The sequence below is a fragment of the Hypanus sabinus genome, chromosome 29 (genome assembly GCF_030144855.1).
Source record: "Hypanus sabinus isolate sHypSab1 chromosome 29, sHypSab1.hap1, whole genome shotgun sequence".
NCBI classification, from domain to species: domain Eukaryota; kingdom Metazoa; phylum Chordata; class Chondrichthyes; order Myliobatiformes; family Dasyatidae; genus Hypanus; species Hypanus sabinus.
In genome coordinates, this window is record NC_082734.1 from 727,690 (window position 1) to 753,088 (window position 25,399).

Genomic DNA, 25,399 nt, shown 5'->3' on the forward strand with positions numbered 1-25,399 from the left:
CTCGCTATGGTCTCACACTTCCCTCTTCTCTCATTACAGATCCCTCGGCTGTCGTCCTGTACGAAGAATCTCTGGATGCGGCCCCTGTGGCCGACTGAGTGTCGGGCCATCTCTGAACACGGCAGGGACTGGGTAGGGGAGTGGGAGGTTCCTTGAGCACATTGCCCTCTCTACCATACACGCAGAGCGTTCCCATGGAGAGATGGGACAGTGGGGAGGGCAGGAGTGCAGGTGGTTGGTGTGGGAACAAGTGAAGGGTCTGTGAAAATCTGTCAGCAACGCCATTAAAATTCTTGTTTGTTTTTGTATCAGAGTCCCGCGTCCTGTCTTTGGTCTGGGGAGACAGGAGAGGGGGTGGGTGAGAGCCGGTGAGGAAGGGAAGAAGAGTTAGAGACTCCTGTTTTGAGAAATGTATAAAAAACCTTTATTAAATCGCACACGAAAGACGGAGGCTGGGTGGAGCCTCTGACACGAAGTGTTATGATACAAGCCATCATTACTGATGTACACCAGGAAAGCTGCTGCTTCTCTCCCCCCCCCCCCCCACAATCCTCGGCAACTCCTTGAATGGGGAGGGGGCTTCTGAAACTGACGCTGTCACTTGGCAAGGCAGCTGAGAGCGTTGGCCTGGGGTCAGGAAAGGGAAAGAGGCAGAGTGTTAGAGCCCATTGTAGTAGAGATAAGTCAGTTACACAGCACAGAAACAGCCCTTCAGGCCAACCAGTCCATGCTGACTCAGATCCCCATCTGAACCTGTCCTATCTGCTCACAATTGACCCAAATCCCTCTAAATCTTTCCTACGCATGGACCTGTCCGAATGTCTTTTACATGTTAATGTAGTTGCCTCAGCCACTTCCTCTGGCAGCTCGTTCCATTTATGGATGAGAAAGGTCCCTATTAAATCTCCTTTCCCTCATACTTTAAATGTGCCCTCTGGATCTTGATTCCCCAACCCGGGGAAAAGACTGCACATTCACCCTATCTGTGCCCCTCATTTTATACACCTCTGTAAGGCCAACTCTCAGTCTCCTACACCCCAGGGAATAAAATCACAACCCATCCAAACTCGTCCATGTCTCAAGTCTCAACACCTCATAAATCTTCACCACGCTCTTTCCATCTAAACAGCATCTTTCCTATAGCTTAGTGACCAACACTTCAAGGCAGATCACCAACATGGGTTCCCTTCCACAAACCTCCTGATGGGAGGTTCCCTCCATTCCACAATCCTCCTGCAGTGAGATACACCCCTCCCACAACTTGCTGGGAAAAAGCTCCCCTCCCATTGGAAGCAACCCTCCCTTCTTCCAAACCCCCGGGAGAGAGGTTCTCTCTGTCATTCGTTGAGTTGTTTTTTCACCTCTTGATTTCTCACCTTCATGAAGGTGGAGAGGAACTTGGCTGACATGCCGACCTTGGCCAGATCTTCAATCTGCAGAGAGAGGGAGAGGGAGTGTGGTGAGAACTGGGAGGGAGGAAGGAAGAGAGGTCCGGAGACACACTGAACCCCAATCCCCTTGTTCTGCTCAAATCTGTGTGGGAAAACCAGTTTGTCCATCCATTCCCCACCTCACTGTAACCCTCCACAATCTGTCCGTCCATTTCCCACCCCCTCAAGGTCAATTAACTGAACCAGATGGACTTCATCCCAAATGTTTTGAAAGAGGTGGCTGAAGAATCTTTCAAGAATCACTAGACTTTGGCATGGTTCCAGAAGACTGAAAAATTACAAATGCCATTTCACTCTTTAAGAGGGAGGGAGGCAAAAGGAAGGAAATTATAGTCCACTTAGCCTGACCTCAGTGGTTAGGAAGATGTTGGTGTCCATTGTTAAGGATAAGATTTTGGGGTACTTGGAGGTACGTGAAAAAGAAAATAGGCCAAAGTCAACATGGTTTTTCTTAAGGAAAAATCTTGCCTGACAAATCTGTTGGAATTCTTTGAGGAAATAACAAGCAGGATAGACAAAGGAGAGTCGATGGATTCTCCTTTGACAAGCTGCCGCAAGTGAGACTGCTGAAGGTAAGAACCCATGGTCAGGCAAAGATACTGGCATGGATGGAAGATTGGCAGGAGGCAGAGTGGGGAAAAAGGGAGCCTTTTCTGGTTGGTTGCCTGTGGCTGAGTGGAACAGGGGTTGGTGTTGGGACTGATTCCTTTCACATTAATGATTTGGATGGCAATGAAAGGCTTTGCGAATGATATGAAGGTGGGTAGTTTTGAGGAAGCGGGGGGTTGCAGAAGGGCCGAAACAATTTGGGAGAATGGACAAAGAAGTGGCAGATAGAAAACAACTTCAGGAAGTATACGGTCATGCACTTTGGTAGAAGAAATAAAGGCATAGACTTTTTAATGAGAAAATTCAGAGATGCAAAGGGACCCAGGAGTCCTTGTGCAAGATTCTCTATAGTTTCATTTGCAGATTTGAGTCTGTGGTGAGGAAGGCAAATGCAATGTAGCATTAATTTCAAGAGGACTAGAAAAAAAAAGCAAGATGTAATGTTGAGACTTTATAAAGCACTGGTGAGCCCTCACTTGAAGTATTGTAAGTAGTTTGGGCCCCTTGTGCAAGAAAGGATGTGCTGGCATTGGAGAGTATGAGGAGCGTTTGAGGTCTCTGGGCCTGTACTCACTGGAGGTTAGAATAATGATGGAGGGGGTGGAATCTCATGAGAACACCTAGTCAGAGTAGAAGTGGAGATGATGTTTCCTATAGTGGGGGTAACTAGGAACAGAGGGCACAGCCTCAGAATAGAAGGACTTCCATTCAGAACAGAGATGAAGAGAAACTTCTTTAGCGAGATGACTGGAAGCCAAGTCATTGAGTATGTTTAAAGCGGAGGCTTATAGATTCTTAGTCATTGCATCAAAGGTTACAGGGAGAAGGCATTGAGAGGGATAATAAATCAACCATGATGGAATAGCGGAGCAGACTTGCTGGGCCAAATTCCACTCCTATGTCTCAATAGTCTCTCTGCACACACATTCACCCCAAAATCTTTTCATTCCCTACCACCCATTGGTTCCCCCGCAACATTGTGGCACAACTGTGCAGGCACGTGGACATTAGCGAGTTAGAGCAGTAGGAAGAATTTTTTAAAAAGACAGCTACATAGAGGGGGTCAGAATAGGAGAGCTTTGGCTCAACGGGGCTTCGGCAAAAACACGTCGAGGCAAGGTAAGTTACTTGTGAAGAATAGGAATGGGAAGTATGTCTGTGAAGTTGGTGTTCTGTACCGGGTGTTAGACGTGGCCGCATGTGTGCCGGGTGTGTCGAGTTGCTCCTGAGGAACCGCGTTAGTGAACTGGTGATGCAGTTCGACGACTTTCGTCTGGTCAGGGTAAGTGAGGAGGTGATAGAGAGGAGCTATAGGCAAGTAGTCACACCGGGGCCTCGGGAGACAGGTAAGTGGGTAACAGTCAGGAGAGTGAAGGGCAAGGGTCAGATATTAGAGGGTACCCCTGTGGCTGTCCCTCTTAACAATAAGTACTCCTGTTTGAGTCCCAAACAGACCTTCCAGGTGAGGCAACACTTCACTTGTGAGTCTGTTGGGGTAATCTATTGCATCCGGTGCTCCCGATGTGGCCTCCTCTACATCGGCGAGACCCGACGCAGACTGGGGTAATCACTTTGTCGAGCACCTACACTCCGTCCGCCACAACAGACAGGATCTCCCAGTTGCCACTCACTTCCACTCCCTCTCATTCCCATTCAGATATGTCCATACTTGGTCTCCTCTACTGCCATGATGAGGCCAAACTTCGGTTGGAGGAACAACACCTCATCTACCGTCTGGGTAGTCTCCAGCCCCTTGGTATGAACATCAAATTCTCCAACATCCGGTAATTCCCTCCCTCTCTCTTCCCCCATCCCACCTCTACTCTGTCTCCTCTTCTAGCTGCCTATCACCTCTCATGAGTCTGCCTTCTTCTACTACCCATAGTGCTTTCCCCTTAGATTCCTTCTTCACCTCTCCTGCCTAACCCCTCCCTGCTTCCCCTCCCCCCACCTTCTTTATAGGGCTCCTGCCCCCTCCCTTTAGACCTGACGAAGGGTCTCGACCCAAAATGTTGACTGCTTCTTTCAATGGATGCTGCCTGACCTGCTGGGTTCATCCAGCTTTTTTGTATGTCCTGTTTGAGTACTGTTGGGGAGGGGGGTGGTTGACCTACCAGGGGGAAACAACAGAGGCTGCACTTCTGGCACAGAGTCTGGCCCTGTGGCTCAGAAGGCTAGGGAAAGGAACAGGATGGCAGGTGTGGTAGGGAAATCTATAGTTAGAGGTCAGACAGGCGATTCTGTGGACGCAGGAAAAAAAACTGGGATGGTAGTTTGCCTCCCAGGTGCCAGGGTCCGAGACGTTTCTGATCGTGTCCGCGATATCCTGAAATGGGAAGAACAGCCAGATGTAGTGGTACGTACTGGTACCAACAAAGTGGGTAGGAAAAGGGAGGAGGTACTGAAAGCAGACTACAGGGAGTTGGTAAGAAGCTGAGAAGTAGGACCTCAAAGGTAGTAATCTCGGGATTACTGTCTGTGCCACATGACATTGAGTATATGTATAGAGTGAGGTGGAGGATAAATGCGTGGCTGAGGAATTGGAGCAGGGGGCAGAGATTCAGATTTCTGGATCATTGGGACTTCTCTTGGGGCAGGCATAACCTGTACAAAAAGGATGGGTTGCACTTGAATCCAAGGGGGACCAATATTCTGGCAGGGAGGTTTGCTAAGGCTGTTGGGGAGAGTTTAAGCTAGAATTGCTGAGGGGTGGGAACCGAACTGAAGAGACAGAGGAAGGCTCGCAGATAGAGAAAGCTTGTAGACAGTGTGAGAGAGAGGATAGGCAGGTGATAGAGAAGGGACATGCTCAATCCAATGGTTTGAGATGTGTCTATTTTAATGCAAGGAGGATCATGAACAAAGTGAATGAACTTAGAGCATGGATCAGTACTTGCAGCTATGATGTTGTGGCCATTACAGAGACTTGGATAGCTCAGGGGCAGAAATGGTTACTTGAAGTGCCAGGCTTTAGATGTTTCAGAAAGGACAGGGAGGGAAGCAAAAGAGGTGGGGGCATGGCACTGCTGATCAGATAGTGTCATGGCTGCAGAAAAGGAGGAAGCTGTCTACTGAGCCTCTGTGGGTGGAAGTTAGAAACAGGAAGGAGTCAATAACTCTACTGGGAGCTTTTTTTTTATATATCGTTACAGGGACTTCACGGAGCACATAGGGTGACAGATTCCAGAATGGTGCATAATAACAGGGTTGTCATGATAGGTAATTTTAATTTCCTCAATATTAATTGGCATCTCCCTAGAGCAAGGAGTTTAGCTGGGCTGGAGTTTGTTAGGTGTATTCAGGAAGGTATGTAGGTAAGCCTACAAGAGGAGAGGCTGTACTTGATCTGGTATTGGGAAATGAACCTGGTTAGGGGTCAGGTCTCTCAGTAGGAGAGCATTTTGGAGATAGTGATCACAATTCTATCTCATTTACCATAGCATCAGAGAGGTATAGGGACAGACAAGTTAGGAAAGCATTTGATTGGAGAAAGGGGAAATATGAAGCTCTCAGGCAGAAACTTGGAAGCAGTAGATGTAGTGCATATGGATTTCAGCAAGACATTTGATAAGGTACCCCATGGAAGGCTTATTGAGAAAGTAAGGAAGCATGGGATCCAAAGGAGCCTTGCTTTGTGGATCCAAAATGGGCTTGCATACAGAAGGCAAAGAATGGTTGCAGACAGGTCATATTCTGCATGGAGGTCTGTGACCAGTGGTGTGCCTCAGGGATCAGTTCAGTTCAGGGATCAGACCCTTTCTCTTTATAATTTTAATAAATGACCTGGATAAGGAAGTGGAGGGATGGGTTAGTAAGTTTACTGATGACACAAAGGTTGGGGGGTGTTGTGGACAGTGTGTAGGGCTGTCGAGAGGTTACAGCGGGACATTGATAGGATGCAAAACTGGGCTGAGAAGTGACAGATGGAATTCAACCCAGATAAGTGTGAGGTGGTTTATTTTGGTAGGTCAAATATAATGGCAGAATATGGTATTAATAATAAGACTCTTAGTAGTGTGGAGGATCAGAGGGATCTTGGGATCCAAGTCCATAGGACACTCAAAGCTGCTGCGCATTGGCCTTCATCAACCGTGGGATTGAATTCAAGAGCTGAGAGGTAACGTTGCAGCTATATAGGACCCTGGTCAGACCCCACTAGGAGTACTGTGCTCAGTTCTGGTCACCTCACTGCAGGAAGGAGGAAACTAGAAAGGGTGCAGAGGAGATTTACAAGGATGTTGCCTGGATTGGGGAGCATTACCTATGAGAATAGGTTGAGTGAACTTGGCCTTTTCTCCTTGGGAGCGACAGAGGATGAGAGGTGACCTGATAGTGGTGTATAAGATGATGAGAGGTATTGATCATGTGGATAGGCAGAGGCTTTTTCCCAGGGCTGAAATGGCTAGCATGAAAGGGCACAGTCTTCAGGTGCAGAAGTAGGTACAGAGCAGATGTCGGGTAAGTTTTTTTTAAAATGCAGAGTGGTGAGTGCGTGTAATGGGCTGCCGGCAATGTGGTCTTTAAGATCTTTTAAGAGACTCCTGGATTGGTACATGGAACTTAGAAAAATAGAGGGCTATGGGTAACCCCAGGTAATTTCTCAGGTAAGGACATGTTTGGCACAGCATAGTGGGCCGAAGGCCTGTGTTGTGATGTAGGTTTTCTATGTTTTGATGTTTCTATGTAACCACCTAGAGGAGTCTACCACAGCCCCAACCCCATGTACTTGTGATGCGGACTGTCCCACCTGCTTCTCACACTTTGAGGTTTGTGAGAACCCACCCTCAGCCCTTAGTCTGTACCTGCGAGTACGGCCCATGGCGCTCTCTCCAGCCAAGAATGAGCTGAGCGGTCTTGTCTCCCACCCTCTGCAAGGTCTTGAGCTGGCGGAGGGAGCCCTCATTCAGCACGGCCAGGATCTGTTCCTTCTGCTGTTCAGCAAGTTGTACATCCATCATCAACTCTACTCCACCCCCCTGCTCCTTCTTTGCATTGTCCTGGAGGTGGTGGAGAGACAGGGGTTGGAGTCAGCACCCACTCACCATTCAAACACACTTCCCTCATCTACAGGGTCCAGAGTGGAGGTGGTAAGAGGACCGGTCACCCCTCACTCACACACACTCCAGCGCAGAGAGGAAGGTAAGGACTGGTCAGGTTCGTATTCCTCACCTCTCAGGTACATGCCGCACCACCCTCCGCTGGCAGGAGAGGAGGAGGTGGGTGGGAGAGAGACAGAGAGGTGGTGAGACTGCAGTTGGATAGCAGTGTTTCTCTCTCATCCCCTCAGCCACATTCTCATTGAGGGTGTCCCTGAAAAGAGACACCCGTCAGAGTTAACACATCCATTTCCATCTCCACCATCAGTATCACCCTGAGTACACAGAGAACGCAAGACAGCCTCCCTCTCCTTGGTGGGTGGTGCTAACCCCTCCTCTCCCACATCTACCCCACCCCCCCCACCATCTTACCTCGACCTGCTTCTCCTTGCGCTTCAGCACCAGCACATCCCCGGTTTGGAGACACTCAGTATTGTCTATGCCTGGGAGAGAGCAGAGGCACACACAACCGTCAGAGTGAACAAGGCAGGGGAAGGGTGAGGGTTTGAGGAACAAGAAGTGGGCGATGTTGGGAACAATGAGGGGGGTGGGGGAAGAGTTAAGGGATTTGGATGACGGAGAGAAGGGGGGCTGATGACAATGGGGTAGAGAAGGGAGCAGGGTTTAGATATAGGTTGATAGGCAGGGGGAGGAGGTACGAAGACAGCCCCATTAATCGGTCTCCCTCCCTCCTGGACCCCTCACCCACAGAACGTACGCTGTAATGGGGCGACGATGGCTTTGTTCCTTTTCTTAGCCACTGAGCTCTTACGCAGGATGGGGTCCTTGCCACAGGGGAGGAGGCCATCTCCAGTTCCTGTGGTTTCCTGTGCACTGATGACTTTCTCGAGTTCTTGCTGTCTCCGCTCCAAATGCTGGGTGTATTTTATATAGATAGATATAAATATACACACACACACACCGAGAGGAGAGGGTAGAGAGGGAGAAAGAAAGAGGTGCATTGTGTGGTCAGATGACATCTCTCTGACATCTAGTTCCCTTAGCGTACAGGGATTCCCCTCCTTCTAACCCATGGGCCATGAGGCAAGATAAGGAACAGGGATATTGCTGAATTCGCTCTCTCCCTCGAACCACTTTGCCCAAAGGTCTTTGCATGAAACATTGAATGCTTTTATCCCTCTGTAGATACTGCCTGACCTGTTGAGTCTGTGGTGCTCTATATTTGCAGCATTGAAATAATATTGTATCCATCTCCCCAGTTCCCACCCTCTCCTCCCGACTCCACCCCAGTGATCACTATGCTGTGATGGACAGCAGGAGTACCGGCCTGTCACCACCCCCATCCCTTCCCCTGTGCACCTGGATCTGATCCTGGACTGACATCACCCCCATCCCTACCCCTGTGTACCTGGATCTGATCCTGGCCAGACACAACCCCCATCCCTTCCCCTGTGTACCTGGATCTGATCCTGGCCAGACACCACCCCCATCCCTTCCCCTGTGTACCTGGATCTGATCCTGGCCAGACACCACTCCCATCCCTTCCCCTGTGCACCTGGATCTGATCCTGGCCAGACACCACCCCCTTCCCTTCCCCTGTGTACCTGGATCTGATCCTGGCCAGACACCAACCCCATCCCTTCCCCTGTGCACCTGGATCTGATCCTGGCCAGACACCACCCCATCCCTTCCCCTGTGCACCTGGATCTGATCCTGGCCAGACACCACCCCCAACCCTTCCCCTGTGTACCTGGATCTGATCCTGGACTGACACCACCCCCATCCCTTCCCCTGTGTTCCTGGATCTGATCCTGGACTGACACCACCCCCATCCCTTCCCCTGTGTACCTGGATCTGATCCTGGCCAGACACCACTCCCATCCCTTCCCCTGTGCACCTGGATCTGATCCTGGCCAGACACCACCCCCTTCCCTTCCCCTGTGTACCTGGATCTGATCCTGGCCAGACACCAACCCCATCCCTTCCCCTGTGCACCTGGATCTGATCCTGGCCAGACACCACCCCCATCACTTCCCCTGTGTACCTGGATCTGATCCTGGACTGACACCACCCCCATCCCTTCCCCTGTGCACCTGGATCTGATCCTGGCCAGACACCACCCCCATCCCTTCCCCTGTGTACCTGGATCTGATCCTGGCCAGACACCACCCCCATCCCTTCCCCTGTGTACCTGGATCTGATCCTGGACTGACACCACCCCATCCCTTCCCCTGTGTACCTGGATCTGATCCTGGCCAGACACCACCCCCATCCCTACCCCTGTGTACCTGGATCTGATCCTGGCCAGACACCACCCCCATCCCTTCACCTGTGCACCTGGATCTGATCCTGGCCAGACACCACCCCATCCCTTCCCCCGTGTACCTGGATCTGATCCTGGACTGACACCACCCCCATCCCTTCCCCTGTGCACCTGGATCTGATCCTGGACTGACACCACCCCCATCCCTTCCCCCGTGTACCTGGATCTGATCCTGGACTGACACCACCCCATCCCTTCCCCTGTGCACCTGGATCTGATCCTGGACTGACACCACCCCACCCCTTCCCCTGTGCACCTGGATCTGATCCTGGACTGACACCACCCCCATCCCTTCCCCTGTGCACCTGGATCTGATCCTGGCCCGACACCACCCCCATCCCTTCCCCTGTGCACCTGGATCTGATCCCGGCCAGACACCACCCCCATCCCTTCCCCTGTGCACCTGGATCTGATCCTGGCCAGACACCACCCGCATCCCTTCCCCTGTGCACCTGGATCTGATCCTGGCCAGACACCACCGCCATCACTTCCCCTGTGTACCTGGATCTGATCCTGGACTGACACCACCCCCTTCCCTTCCCCTGTGTACCTGGATCTGATCCTGGACTGACACCACCCCCTTTCCCTTCCCCTGTGTACCTGGATCTGATCCTGGACTGACACCACCCCATCCCTTCCCCTGTGCACCTGGATCTGATCCTGGACTGACACCACCCCCATCCCTTCCCCCGTGCACCTGGATCTGATCCTTGACTGACACCACCCCCATCCCTTCCCCTGTGCACCTGGATCTGATCCTGGACTGACACCACCCCCATCCCTTCCCCTGTGTACCTGGATCTGATCCTGGACTGACACCACCCCACCCCTTCCCCTGTGCACCTGGATCTGATCCTGGACTGACACCACCCCACCCCTTCCCCTGTGCACCTGGATCTGATCCTGGCCCGACACCACCCCCATCCCTTCCCCTGTGCACCTGGATCTGATCCTGGCCCGACACCACCCCCATCCCTTCCCCTGTGCACCTGGATCTGATCCCGGCCAGACACCACCCCCATCCCTTCCCCTGTGCACCTGGATCTGATCCTGGCCAGACACCACCCCCATCCCTTCCCCTGTGCACCTGGATCTGATCCTGGCCAGACACCACCCCCATCACTTCCCCTGTGTACCTGGATCTGATCCTGGACTGACACCACCCCCTTCCCTTCCCCTGTGTACCTGGATCTGATCCTGGACTGACACCACCCCCTTCCCTTCCCCTGTGTACCTGGATCTGATCCTGGACTGACACCACCCCATCCCTTCCCCCGTGTACCTGGATCTGATCCTGGCCTGACACCACCCCCATCCCTTCCCCTGTGTACCTGGATCTGATCCTGGACTGACACCACCCCCATCCCTTCCCCTGTGTACCTGGATCTGATCCTGGACTGACACCACCCCATCCCTTCCCCTGTGCACCTGGATCTGATCCTGGACTGACACCACCCCCATCCCTTCCCCTGTGCACCTGGATCTGATCCTGGCCCGACACCACCCCCATCCCTTCACCTGTGCACCTGGATCTGATCCTGGCCCGACACCACCCCCATCCCTTCACCTGTGCACCTGGATCTGATCCTGGACTGACACCACCCCATCCCTTCCCCTGTGTACCTGGATCTGATCCTGGACTGACACCACCCCCATCCCTTCCCCTGTGCACCTGGATCTGATCCTGGCCAGACACCACCCCCATCCCTTCCCCTGTGTACCTGGATCTGATCCTGGACTGACACCACCCCATCCCTTCCCCTGTGCACCTGGATCTGATCCTGGCCAGACACCACCCCCATCCCTTCCCCTGTGTACCTGGATCTGATCCTGGCCAGACACCACCCCCATCCCTTCCCCTGTGCACCTGGATCTGATCCTGGCCAGACACCACCCCCATCCCTACCCCTGTGTACCTGGATCTGATCCTGGACTGACACCACCCCATCCCTTCCCCTGTGCACCTGGATCTGATCCTGGACTGACACCACCCCATCCCTTCCCCTGTGCACCTGGATCTGATCCTGGCCAGACACCACCCCCATCCCTACCCCTGTGTACCTGGATCTGATCCTGGACTGACACCACCCCCATCCCTTCCCCTGTGTACCTGGATCTGATCCTGGACTGACACCACCCCCATCTCTTCCCCTGTGCACCTGGATCTGATCCTGGCCTGACACCACCCCCATCCCTTCCCCTGTGTACCTGGATCTGATCCTGGCCAGACACCACCCCATCCCTTCCCCTGTGCACCTGGATCTGATCCTGGACTGACACCACCCCATCCCTTCCCCTGTGCACCTGGATCTGATCCTGGACTGACACCACCTCCATCCCTTCCCCTGTGTACCTGGATCTGATCCTGGCCAGACACCACCCCATCCCTTCCCCTGTGCACCTGGATCTGATCCTGGCCAGACACCACCCCATCCCTTCCCCCGTGTACCTGGATCTGATCCTGGACTGACACCACCCCCATCCCTTCCCCTGTGCACCTGGATCTGATCCTGGACTGACACCACCCCCATCCCTTCCCCTGTGTACCTGGATCTGATCCTGGACTGACACCACCCCCATCCCTTCCCCTGTGTACCTGGATCTGATCCTGGCCAGACACCACCCCATCCCTTCACCTGTGCACCTGGATCTGATCCTGGCCAGACACCACCCCATCCCTTCCCCCGTGTACCTGGATCTGATCCTGGACTGACACCACCCCCATCCCTTCCCCTGTGCACCTGGATCTGATCCTGGACTGACACCACCCCCATCCCTTCCCCCGTGTACCTGGATCTGATCCTGGACTGACACCACCCCATCCCTTCCCCTGTGCACCTGGATCTGATCCTGGACTGACACCACCCCACCCCTTCCCCTGTGCACCTGGATCTGATCCTGGACTGACACCACCCCCATCCCTTCCCCTGTGCACCTGGATCTGATCCTGGCCCGACACCACCCCCATCCCTTCCCCTGTGCACCTGGATCTGATCCCGGCCAGACACCACCCCCATCCCTTCCCCTGTGCACCTGGATCTGATCCTGGCCAGACACCACCCGCATCCCTTCCCCTGTGCACCTGGATCTGATCCTGGCCAGACACCACCGCCATCACTTCCCCTGTGTACCTGGATCTGATCCTGGACTGACACCACCCCCTTCCCTTCCCCTGTGTACCTGGATCTGATCCTGGACTGACACCACCCCCTTTCCCTTCCCCTGTGTACCTGGATCTGATCCTGGACTGACACCACCCCATCCCTTCCCCTGTGCACCTGGATCTGATCCTGGACTGACACCACCCCCATCCCTTCCCCCGTGCACCTGGATCTGATCCTTGACTGACACCACCCCATCCCTTCCCCTGTGCACCTGGATCTGATCCTGGACTGACACCACCCCATCCCTTCCCCTGTGTACCTGGATCTGATCCTGGACTGACACCACCCCCATCCCTTCCCCTGTGCACCTGGATCTGATCCTGGCCAGACACCACCCCCATCCCTTCCCCTGTGTACCTGGATCTGATCCTGGACTGACACCACCCCATCCCTTCCCCTGTGCACCTGGATCTGATCCTGGCCAGACACCACCCCCATCCCTTCCCCTGTGCACCTGGATCTGATCCTGGCCAGACACCACCCCCATCCCTACCCCTGTGTACCTGGATCTGATCCTGGACTGACACCACCCCATCCCTTCCCCTGTGCACCTGGATCTGATCCTGGACTGACACCACCCCATCCCTTCCCCTGTGCACCTGGATCTGATCCTGGCCAGACACCACCCCCATCCCTACCCCTGTGTACCTGGATCTGATCCTGGACTGACACCACCCCTATCCCTTCCCCTGTGCACCTGGATCTGATCCTGGACTGACACCACCCCCATCTCTTCCCCTGTGCACCTGGATCTGATCCTGGCCTGACACCACCCCCATCCCTTCCCCTGTGTACCTGGATCTGATCCTGGCCAGACACCACCCCATCCCTTCCCCTGTGCACCTGGATCTGATCCTGGACTGACACCACCCCATCCCTTCCCCTGTGCACCTGGATCTGATCCTGGACTGACACCACCTCCATCCCTTCCCCTGTGTACCTGGATCTGATCCTGGCCAGACACCACCCCATCCCTTCCCCTGTGCACCTGGATCTGATCCTGGCCAGACACCACCCCCATCCCTTCCCCTGTGTACCTGGATCTGATCCTGGCCAGACACCACCCCCATCACTTCCCCTGTGTACCTGGATCTGATCCTGGACTGACACCACCCCCATCCCTTCCCCTGTGCACCTGGATCTGATCCTGGCCAGACACCACCCCCATCCCTTCCCCTGTGTACCTGGATCTGATCCTGGACTGACACCACCCCCTTTCCCTTCCCCTGTGCACCTGGATCTGATCCTGGACTGACACCACCCCCTTTCCCTTCCCCTGTGCACCTGGATCTGATCCTGGCCAGACACCACCCCCTTTCCCTTCCCCTGTGCACCTGGATCTGCCGCCGGCTCTCCTCCAGCTTCCTGAGGAGTTCCTGCCTCTCGGCCTTGGGTGTGCCCAGCACAGGCAAGCCGCTCCGACCCTGTGTGCGCAGCAGGTCCTCTAGCTTCGACAGACGCTCCATCACATCCGGTCCGTACACCTCACTGTTCATTTCCTCTGGTTTCAGCAGTGGACTGCCAGAGATCAGCGAGTGGGGAAAGAGCAGGTCTAGTTACCATCCTGGACCTACCTTCAAACTCAAAGTAAATTTATTATCAAAGTATATATATATATATATACATATATATATATACATATATATACATATATATACATATACACACACACACATACACTCACACACCTTGAGATTCATTTCCTTGCAGGCATTTACAGGAAAAATAAAGAAATATATTAGAAATTATGAAAAGCTATAAATAGAAAAGACTGGCAAACAGCCAATGTGCAAAACAAAACAAATTTTCAAATACAATAAAAGAGAAAAAACTAATAATAAATAAGCAATAAATATCAAGAACATCAGTTGTCGCGTACTTGAAAGTGTGTCTGTAGGTTATGGAGACAGTTCAAAGTTGAGGTCAGGGAAGCTCTCCACACTCGTTCAGCAGCTTGATAATTGTTCCTGAAATTGGTGGAGCAGGGTGGGACCCAAGGTTTCTGTACCTCCTGCCTGATAGTAGTCATGAGAAGAGAGCATGGCCCAGATGCTGGGGATATTTGCCATTGAGTGAGAGGGTGTTGTTGTGACCCTACTCAACCAGATTATCAATCTCCCTCCTATATGCTGATTTGTCACCACCCTTGATTCGGCCAATGACAGTGGTGTCATCAGCAAACTTAAATACAGCATTGGAGCTGTATTCTGTTGTGATGCTGGGTTGTACAGTAGTTACTGAATAAATCCTGATATAAACATCTTCACTGTACAAGTGAAGAACCAATGAAATGGCATCCACTGTTGACCTGTTGTGACAGTAGGCAAATTGGATAGGAGCCTGCTGTGTATTTACTTCTTCAGTGATATTTGAGTAATATTGTAAATATGTCATTTGATTGAGCATTCTTCGTTTTCATAATACATTATGGATTATATGTACAAGTATGTAATCGGCATACATCAATACGTCACTATGTCTTACGTCCGTGCCTCACTAAAGTAAAGAAACTATGTACATAATTTTACCCTAGGCTCCTGTGTTTTTCTTTCTATTTTTTTTGGTTTGGAGTTATAAACTCTAACAATGGTGATGAGTAAGTCTTTAAATGAGCCTGAGGCAACTGCCTACCTGTTGAAGTGCAGCGTGTCTTTTCTTCACAAAGGGGAGAAGGAGATGTTTGAATTTAAAAAACGCAATGCATTCCCTCTCCCACCCCTCCCCCTTCATAAGCACAGCAAGACATTCGAGTTAAAAATAAAGCAGAAACCATACAAAATTAACAGGTTCATCAACAGTGAGTACGGGGTGATAAAAATAAAAAAAGCAGAAATGGCTGGCTACATCAGAAAGGTAGACATATTTGATTCCACAAAAGATAATGAAACAAAGGAAATAGTCAATGAGAATGAGTGCTGGTTTTGACAAGTCTAACTGAACATACGCAAAGCACATGTCAGGTGGATAAAAATAAATGGACAACATAGGGAAGAGAAAAAGCTAAAAGTCAAGTTGCAGTTTCAAAAAGAGCACTAATCTGTACACTGTTGATGAAAAATCTGATGCTGAGAGTGTCCCATGACTGGATAGCCTTGAGATTTACAATGTGAAAACTAGCAACAGACATAAGTAACAGTGAAATACAATAACCGGCAAGCCATGTTGGGCTTGTATGCGGTAAAAACAGGAGGGCCAGCATTCTGGGGTTGTTATTGACTGAGACAACTACAACCTGGTGGATGGACTTCCAATCATTTGTATGCCACATTCCATGCAATAAATTAAACCCAAGGCAAATTAAGAAAGGTACTGGATGATGCCACAGCAGTGTTCAGGGGGGAGTGGGGGGTTGAAAGGGACTGAACTGCACTGAGCTGAAGCTGTGGGCTTCTGGATCAGTTTCAGACTCACTTTTGTGAACTCAGTTCGGAATGCTATTTGCTTACTTTTATTGTTCACACGATTTGTTTTTTATCTCCTTCCGTTCATTGGGTGTTCAGAGTTCATTTGTTGTGTTGGGTTTTATTGAGTTACTTTGTTTTGTGGCTGCGTATAAGGAGATGAATCTCAAGGTTGTGTAAAGACTACATACTTTGATAAATTCAGTACTGAGCTTTGAAGTACATCAATGACATAAGTCATTCTGCCACAATGTCATAAGCACGCACCTCACTAACAACCAGTGTGCAAAAGACAACAAACTGAAAGAAATACCAATAACGATAATAATATAGTAGTAATAAATAAAGAACATGAAATGAAGAGTCCTTAAAGTGAGTCCATATGTTGTGGGAACAGTTCAGTGATGGAAGTTATGTCCTCTGGTTCGAGAGCATGAAGGGTGAGGGGTAATAACTGTTCCTGAACCTGGTGAACTGGGACCCAAGGCTTCTCTGCCTTCTCCCTGACGGCAGCACTGAGAGAGAGCATGTCCTGGGTGGTGGTGAAAAGTGAAGTGCACACTCATCTCCCAACTCAGTGTTTTTCTTTCGGTTAATTTCAGGAGTTACAAAACATACCAGAGTCCTTTTTTTCCTACTTCTCATGCTATGCAAAAATCTAACTGCATCTTGGATATATTTAATGAGAGAGCTTCTACTGCTTTCCTGGACAGAGAATTCCATAGATTCTCTAAAGATTTGCTTTAATGGTAACACCTACATTGAAACATGCAACACTCTCGAAAGAATGCAGTTCCTCCTCATCTCCGTCAGAAATCTACTCCCCCGCCCCCAAATCTTAAGGCTATGTCCCTTTGTTCCAGTCAACTTTCCTGCCTCTATCTTATCCATCCCTTTCAGAATGTCATATATTTCTATAAGAGCCCCTCTCATTCTTCTGAATTCCAGTCAGTACAGTCCCAGGTGATTCAATCTCTCCTCATAGGGTAGAATCCCTCACCTCTGGAATCAATCTAGTGAAACTCCTCTGCAATGGCCCTAGCCACTGTACCTTTTCTCAAGTTAAGACCAGTACCCATGGTGCAGCCTCACCCCTCCCTGCTCTGAAATTTATTCCTCAATCTCTGAAGGCCAACCTTCCATTTGCCTTCTTGATAAACAGTTGTATCGGCAGACCGATCTGTGCAATTCAAGCACAAACACCCCTAAGACCCCGCACAGCAGCATGCTGCAGCTTTTCACTGTTTGAATAATAAGCTGATCTTCGATTTGTTTCTTCCCAAGTGGATGATCTATTTATCAACATTGTACTCCATCTGCCAAACCCTTGTCCATTCACTTGCCCTATCAATATCTCTGCAGACTTTCCAAATCCTCTGTACAACCTGCTTTCCTACTCAATTTAGTGTCATCAGCAAACATGGATATGCTGCACCCAGTCCATACTACCAAGTGTTTAACGTATATGGTCAACATTTGCAGGCCCAGCAGTGATCCTGACTGCACTCTGCTCACCACTTAACTGCCAATCAAAGAAACACCCATTTATCCCAATTCCCCATTTTTTGTTGGCAAACCAACCGCCTATCCATGCTAATATTTTCCCCATCTCCATGCATTTTAATCTTATGTGCAAGTCCTGCATCTGCACACACATATGATCCAAATTACTACTACAAGGGTACGTGTGTCTGAAATGTCACAGGCTCTCAGACTATGTTCCCTCTAAGCGCACACACAGGTTTTTCAACCAACGCACAAAGGAAATTAATGTGCGCACAAAAGGTTAGTTACCTAAGATAATGTATTAATTAATAATTATACCTATTGTTAGCCTAGATAGAGTTTACAAAGAATGGGTAAATGCCAAAGACAGGAGAGAGAAAAAAAAATAACTAAGTGACTTAAATATGTTATCTTCTTGTTATTCTGTGCAGTTTTATGTCAAATATTTTGTAAACCTACATAAACTGTGCCATGTGTGCATTCAGTGCACACATACTTTTGTCACAGGAAAAAAACTTGCACAACGTAAGATTTTTGCACACACTAAAAATAGAGGGAACATTGCTCTCCGATATTTCTTTTTAAATTCAGTTTGGAAGGTGGGTGTGACGTGACAAGGACAAAATACAGATGTAAACAATGAGAATAGTCACGTTAGACAAGATATAGGAGCAGAATTAAGCCATTTGGCCCATCAACTCTGCTCTGCCGTTTCATTGTGGCTGATCCAATTTTCCTCTCAGCTCCAATCTCTTGCCTTCCCCCTGCCTCATATCCCTTTTATGCCCTGTCCAATCAAGGATCTATCAGCCTTAACTATACATATGGTCTCCACAGCTGCCCGTGGCAAAGAATTCCACAGATTCACCACTCTCTGGCTAAAGAAATTCCTCCTCATCTCTGTTCTAAAAGGACACCCCTGTACTCTGAAGCTGTGTCCTCTGGTCTTAGACTCTCCCATTATAGTAAACATCCTCTTCACATCCATCTAATCAAGGTCTCTCAACATTTCATAGGTTTCAATGAGAGCACCTGTCATTCTCTGAATTCCAGCGAATACAGGTCCTGAGGGGTCAAATAATCTCCTATACAGCAAATCTTAATAGAAAGTCCTGTACAGATCGATTAGACCTCATTAATCAGATTAAAGAATTAGATCAACTGTATGCTCAAACTAAGAATCCTGAATTATACAAGAAGCGTGTAGAACTTCAAACTAAATTTAATCTTGTTGAATGCCAACTTCTTGAAAGTAAGAGTCATTTTTATATTCATGGTGACAAATCTGGTAAATTTCTAGTTAATCAGCTGAGGCGTTCTAAAGCTAAACAACATATTACAAAGATCCGGAAGGAAAATGGAGATTTTACATCGGATCACTTAGAAATCAATGATGTACTTAAAAATTTTTACTCTCGACTTTATTCCTCTGAATGAGAATATTTCTGTTGATTTTTTAAAAAGTAATCTGAATATTCCTTCACTTTCATCTGATTTTAAAGCCAAACTTAATGCGCCTATATCATCAGAAGAAATATCTTTTTCAATTTCTGCATTGTCTTCAGGGAAATCTCCTGGACCTGATGGGTTCCCCGTATAATTTTATAAATCATTCTCTTCATTTCTTTCTCCTCAGTTACTCTCAGTACTATCTGACTCGTTTAATTATGGTAAATTGCCACCCTCTTTTAATGAGGCATCTATTATTCTTTTATTAAAAAAGGGTAAAGACCCAACAGAGTGTTCCTCGTACAGGCGAATTTCTTTGCTTAATGTTGATGCTAAAATCTTGGCCAAAGTTTTGGTTTATAGATTAGATACTGTTTTTCCCACTATTATTTCTGATGATCAAACTGGTTTTATTAAAAACCGTCTTCCTTTTTTTAATATTCGGTGTTTATTTAACATTTTATATTCACCTTCAACTGGGATTCCTGAATGTGTTATTTCCCTCAATGCGGAGAAAGCATTTGATCGTATAGAGTAGAACTACCTTTTTGCAGTTTTAGAAAAATTTGACTTCGGTCAAAGTTTTATCTCTTGGATCAGATTGCTATATCTGTGTCCTACTGCCTCTGTTTTGACTAATTTTCAGAAATCCCAGTTATTTAACCTCAAACGTGGCACCCGTCAGGGATGCCCTTTAAGTCCCTTTCTCTTTGATTTGGCTATAGAACCTTTGGCGATAGCATTTCGAAGCTGTCCTGAATTGACCGGGATTTGGAGGGGGGGGGGGGGGGTGTTGAGCATAAAGTTTCTCTTTATGCTGATGACTTATTACTTTTTCTTTCAAATCTGTCCACATCCTTACCTCCAATGTTTTCACTTCTTGATCAGTTTAGCCAGTTTTCTGGCTAAACTTAATTTACATAAGAGTGAACTTTTCCCAATTAATAAAGAAGCAAAAGAATTAGCATTTCGTGACCTCCCTTTTAAAGTAGTTCATAATCAATTTACTTATCTTGGGATTACAGTCACAAGGAAGTTGAAAGATCTTTTTCGTGAAAATTTTGCCAATCTTTTATATACTACAAAACAGAGTTTGTCACAATGGTCACCTCTATCTATGTCTTTGGTAGGTCATATTAATGTTGTTAAAATGTATGTTCTCCCTAAATTTTTATATTTATTTCAATCAATCCCAATTTTTATTCCTAAAACTTTTTTTGATTCCTTAGACTATTATTTTGTCATATCTGTGGAAGAATAAGTGTTCCAGAATTAATAAAGTTTATCTCCAAAAATCTAAAAAAGAGGGTGGCATGGCTTTACCTAACTTTTGTTTATATTATTGGGCAGCCAATATACGTTGTGCTACCTTTTGGTCTTTTTTCCATAGCCAACCCGAGTGCCCTAATTGGCTGGCAATGGAGTTGAGTTCCACTAAAGATTTATCTATTTCTGCACTTCTTGGCTCTGTACTCCCTAGTAGTTTGTCTAGATTAATTGTTAACCCTCTTGTTAGACACACTTTGCGAATATGGGCTCAGTTTAGGAAATTTTATGGTTTCTATGGTTTTTCCTCCTAGTCCTATCTTAAATAATCACCTTTTTTTACCTACTATGTATGATTCAACATTCCATGATTGGTATAGGAAGGGCATTAGACATTTTGAAGATCTTTTTATTGATAATCGCTTCGCATCTTTTCAACAGCTCTCTGCTAAGTTCAATCTGCCTAATGCCCATTTTTTTAGATATCTCCAAATTAGACACTTTATTAATCCTTTAATTCCTAACTTCCCTGAAATGCCTGAGAAAAATGTTATGGATTTATTTCTTTCTATTAATCCACTGGGTAGTTTAATATCATTTATTCGTGATAAATTAGCATTCTTATGATGTGCCCCTGTGGGTAAAATTAGAATGGCTTGGGAGCATGATTTAAATATCTCTTTATCTGATGAGACTTGGGACTCGATTCTCAAATAAGTTAATTCAACCTCTCTTTGTGCTCGCCATTGCCTTTTACAATTTAAGATTGTTCATAGAGCCCATATGTCTAAATCTAAATTATCTCGATTCTACCCTAATATTAGTCCTCTTTGTGATAAATGCAAAAGGGGCGAGGCCTCTCTTATTCATATGTACTGGTCCTGTCCTAGCTTAAGAGAAATTTTGGAAAGATGTCTTCATAACTTTTTCCTATATTCTGAATCACCACTTAGAAACTAACCCTTTAATTGCTTTGTTTGGTTTTTTGGGTGAGACAGATATACGTTTGAGTTTGACTAAGTGTCGAATACTATCTTTTGCTTCTCTCCTGGCTAAACGTTTAATCCTCCTTAGATGGAGAGATGTTGCCCCGCCCACGCATGCTCAATGGCTTAATGATATTATGTCCTGCTTAAACCTTAAAAAAATTCATTATTCAGTTCTTAATTCGGATATAAAGTTCCATAAGGTCTGGGGACCTTTTATTGAGTACTTTCATAACCTTCCTCTTGACTAAGGTTTTTTTTTCTGTCCCTTGCTTTCAGCTCTTTTTTTTGGTAGTAGGCATTGTTATCTTCTGTTTTCAAGTGTATTTACAGTTTTGGGTGTTTGAATGTCCTGATTTATATTCTCAATATTGTGTTGTGGTTGGTCTGGAGTTTTTTTTTGTTGTGGGGCTTGGGGAGGATACTAACTTTACATGACTTCAATTTAGGTGCTTTCTCAATTATCTTTTTTGTATTATATTATTATTGTATGTTTATTTTTGCACTGTATTAATTTTCTTCATTTTGGTTTGGAGTTTTTTTCTATCTGTAGTGATGTAGAAAATGCATTAAAAAAAACATACTTCTCAGCCCACTGTCAATTGCAAGCTGGAGGAGTTGATCTTCTTCCCGCGCTGACATGGATGATTCACCAGGGACATTCACAAATGGGTCGCAGACCCATTCCTTTGCACGTCTTGGGTCATTTGTGGTTGGGAAGTAACACTTGAATTCTGTCGACAGCCAAGTTAGGTGATCGCGTACCAGCTGTGAGAAGGACAGTGCAACCTCAGTCTCTCCCAAAATCCCAGCTAATGTTGGGAACATGTCAAATATGCCCCTGTCCACTCGCTGTCCCCATAGTTCCAGGTTGGCTTTGAAAGCAGACACTTTATCTGCCAACTTGAAGACAGTTGTCATTCTCCCCTGAAGTGACAAATTGAGTTCATTGAGCAGGCTGAAGATGTCACACAGATAGGTGAGTTTTGCTATCCACTCCTCGTCACTGAAGTATACTACCAGTGGTGACTTTTTTCCTGAAAGAAATCTCTAGTGGCTTTCTTAACTCAAAAACCCTAGCCAGGGCTCTCCCCCTTGATAACCACCTGACTTCAGTGTGTAAGAGAAGGCGTTTGTGCTCTGCATCCATTTCCTCGCAAAGCTGCTCAAACAGATGTGAGTTAGGGGCTCTTGCTTTGATGTGATTGATAACTTTAACAACATCGCTCAATACGCTGTTAAGATCAGGTGACATTTTTCGGCTAGCCAGCATTTCCCTGTGTATGACACAGTATGTAGACTGGCATTCAGGAACAACCTCTTTGACTCGGGTAGTGAAACCAGACAGTCGTCCGTCCAGTCATAGCTGAAGCACCGTCTGTGCATATTCCAACACAGAATGACCAGTCCAGTTTGCCTGACATGTAGTCATTCAAAAACTTGGAATAGTTCTGCGCCAGTTGTGTTAGTTGGCAGTGGCAGCGCACACAAAATATCCTCATGCACATCATCTTGAAATGTACATCACACATAAACCAGCACTGTTGCCTTGATGTCAACATCGGTAGATTTGTCGACCTGGATGGCATACCATGGTGACTCGCTAAGCCGTTCCAACAGCTGTGCTTCGATGTCCTCCGCTACGTCATTGATTCTCCTTGAAACTGTGGTAGCTGAAAGAGAAACCTGTGCCATCTTGTTAGCTGCAGCTTCTCCCAACAGTTCACGGCACATGTCCTTGGCAGCAGGCAGAATCAATTCTTCACCAACAGTGAAAGGCTTCTTAGCCTTAGCAACACGGCTGGCCACTAAGTACAACACTGTCAGAGCAGCAGCATTTGTGGAGGTGGAGTCTCTCAGCACTTGCTTCTGTCCCGCTTGCTCACGTTTTCTCCGCTCAAAAAACTCAACAGGTTTGTCTTTAAGTGCAGAGTGTTTGGACTCAAGATGCCACAGCAGTTTTGAGGGCTTCATTGCCTCATTAGACAGCTTGTCCCCACATATCACACACAAGGGGCTGGGAGTGTGGAAGTCACCGGTCACATTAAAGCCATATTTTATGTATGACTTGTTGTATTTTCTGTTGAAGGAAGCTTTCTTTTTTTTGTAGTCTCGGCCTCAATTGTCTCTGAGTTTTCATCATCGTTAGGCTTTTTATGTCCCCTACCACCTCTTCCAAAGAAACTCTCAAGCGGCGTTTGGTTTTTACTCATCGAGTAGTTGTAGGTTAATGACCGACTGATGACCTCGTGTACGTAATGACCTCGCGTGTGTTCAAGTTCAACAGAGGGCGTGACAGGGAATGAGGAAAGGTGCAGCTGACTCATATCGTTTCATACCGCCAAACCATATCGTTACCTCGCGGCCTGTTAGCACATGCTTTGCGGCCCGGTGGTGGGGGACCACTGATCTAGTCCTCCTGAAATGAATACTAACATTGCATTTGCTTTCCTCACTTGCAAATCAGCTTGCAAATTAACCTTGAGGGAATCCTGCACAAGGATTCCCAAGTCTCTTTGTTCCCACATATTTTTTTATATATTTTCTCTCCATTTAGAAAATAGTTAACTCTTTTTTCTATCAAAGTACAGGACCATATTCCATCTGCCATTCCTTTGCCCATTCTCCTAATTTGCCCAAGTCCTTCTGCAGCCTCTCTACTTCCTCAAAACTACCTGTCCCTCCACCTATCTTAAAATCATCTGCAAGCTTTTCAACAAAGCCATCAATTCCACCATCCAAATCATTGACATATGTATGGTAAAAAGAATCGGTCACAACACAGACCCCTGCGGAATACAGCTAATCACCGGCAGCCAGCCAAAAAAGGCTCCCTTTATTCCCACTCCATTCATCCTGCCAATCAGTCTCTGCTTTATTCATGCTAGAATCTTTTCTGGAATACTATTGGTTCGTAGTTGTTAAGCAGCCTCACATGTGGCACCTTGTCAAAGGCCTGAAAATCCAAGTACAGTCGGCCCTCCTTATTCCACATGCGCCAACTCAACCAACCACGAATCGTGAAAACCCAGAAGTGCTCTTCCAGCACTTGTTGTTCGAACATGTACAGACTGTTTTTCTTGTCATTATTCCCTAAACAATGCAGTATAACAAACATTTTACATAGCATTTACATTGTATTAGGTATTATAAGTAATCTAGAGATGATTTAAAGTAAACGGGAGGATGCGCGTGGGTTATCGTGCATCGGAATCGAAAAAAATCGGAAGTTCTCTTACTAAGTAAGTCGAAACAGGTACATCCAGCATTATTTAGCGTCAGTTAGTCAAACATTTGTCTTAGTATATAGTATATGCTTAAACTTGCATATAAAACACTTAAGAACGTATGTTTCAGCGCCGGGCTCGGGAACAGAAGTTCTCAGGACTTGGGACAGACCACTCCCTAGTGAGCTCTCCACCGTGCCGGGTTGATGTGGAGGATCAAAAACTCAAAACTCCAAAACCTAATATTAAACCACTGCGTTGCTTAGTAATAATTGTAGCTTTCATCGGGGCAGAGCCTTTCTCACTTTATCCTTTAAAATTGTTCCGATCGTTGACTGACTTAGCCTAATGCTTTTCCAATGACCGATGGCGTTTCACCTCTTTCCGATCACTTTATTATTTCCACTTTACTTTCAATTGTGATTATTTTTGTGAACAGAAACACTGCACATTCAGAGCTCTGGCGCCAGGTCCTAATGTCCACCACACTGAGACAGGTTAAATAAGGTCTGGGGTTCCGCTGGGTCCTAAGGTCCACCGGATTGAGACATCTGCGAATTTTGGTATCCGTGAGGGGTCCCAGAACCAATCCCTTGTGGATAAGGAGGGCCGACTGTACACAACATCAACCAATTCTCCTATCTATTCTGCTTGTAATTTCTTCAAAGAATTCCACCAGATTTGTCAGGCAAGATTTTCCCTCGAGGAAACCATGCTGACTATGGCCTATTTTATCACGTGTCTCCAACTACCCCGAGGCCTCATCCCTAATAATAGACTCCAACATATTCCTATTCATTGATTTTAATTGGCTTATAATTTCTTCTGCCTTTCTGTCTTGACAAGATCACAAGACAAAGGAGCAGGAGTAGGCCATTCGGCCCATCGAGTCTGCTCTGCCACTCCACCATGAGCTAAACTATTCTCCCATATAGTTCAAATTTCCAGCTTTTTTCCCCA

General features: G+C 47.6%; 1 protein-coding gene across 5 annotated transcripts in view; it reads right to left on the minus strand.

Annotated features, from left to right (window-relative positions):
- Positions 1 to 414: 414 nt before the first annotated feature.
- The window catches only part of kif22 (kinesin family member 22), a 97,661-nt gene continuing 72,676 nt past the window's right edge, over positions 415 to 25,399 (minus strand). For 4 of the 5 annotated variants that reach the window (XM_059953307.1, XM_059953306.1, XM_059953305.1 and 1 more), the window contains exons 10-15: positions 13,939 to 14,122; positions 7,875 to 8,031; positions 7,529 to 7,599; positions 6,863 to 7,057; positions 1,377 to 1,433; positions 445 to 627 (exon numbers count right to left, since the gene is read on the minus strand). In XM_059953307.1, coding sequence (XP_059809290.1) covers positions 598 to 627; positions 1,377 to 1,433; positions 6,863 to 7,057; positions 7,529 to 7,599; positions 7,875 to 8,031; positions 13,939 to 14,122 — 694 coding nt within the window. In that variant the 3' untranslated portion in view covers positions 445 to 597. Of the gene's footprint in view, positions 628 to 1,376; positions 1,434 to 6,862; positions 7,058 to 7,528; positions 7,600 to 7,874; positions 8,032 to 13,938; positions 14,123 to 25,399 lie in introns of all 5 variants that reach the window. The other variant, XM_059953304.1, reaches the window with a different exon arrangement.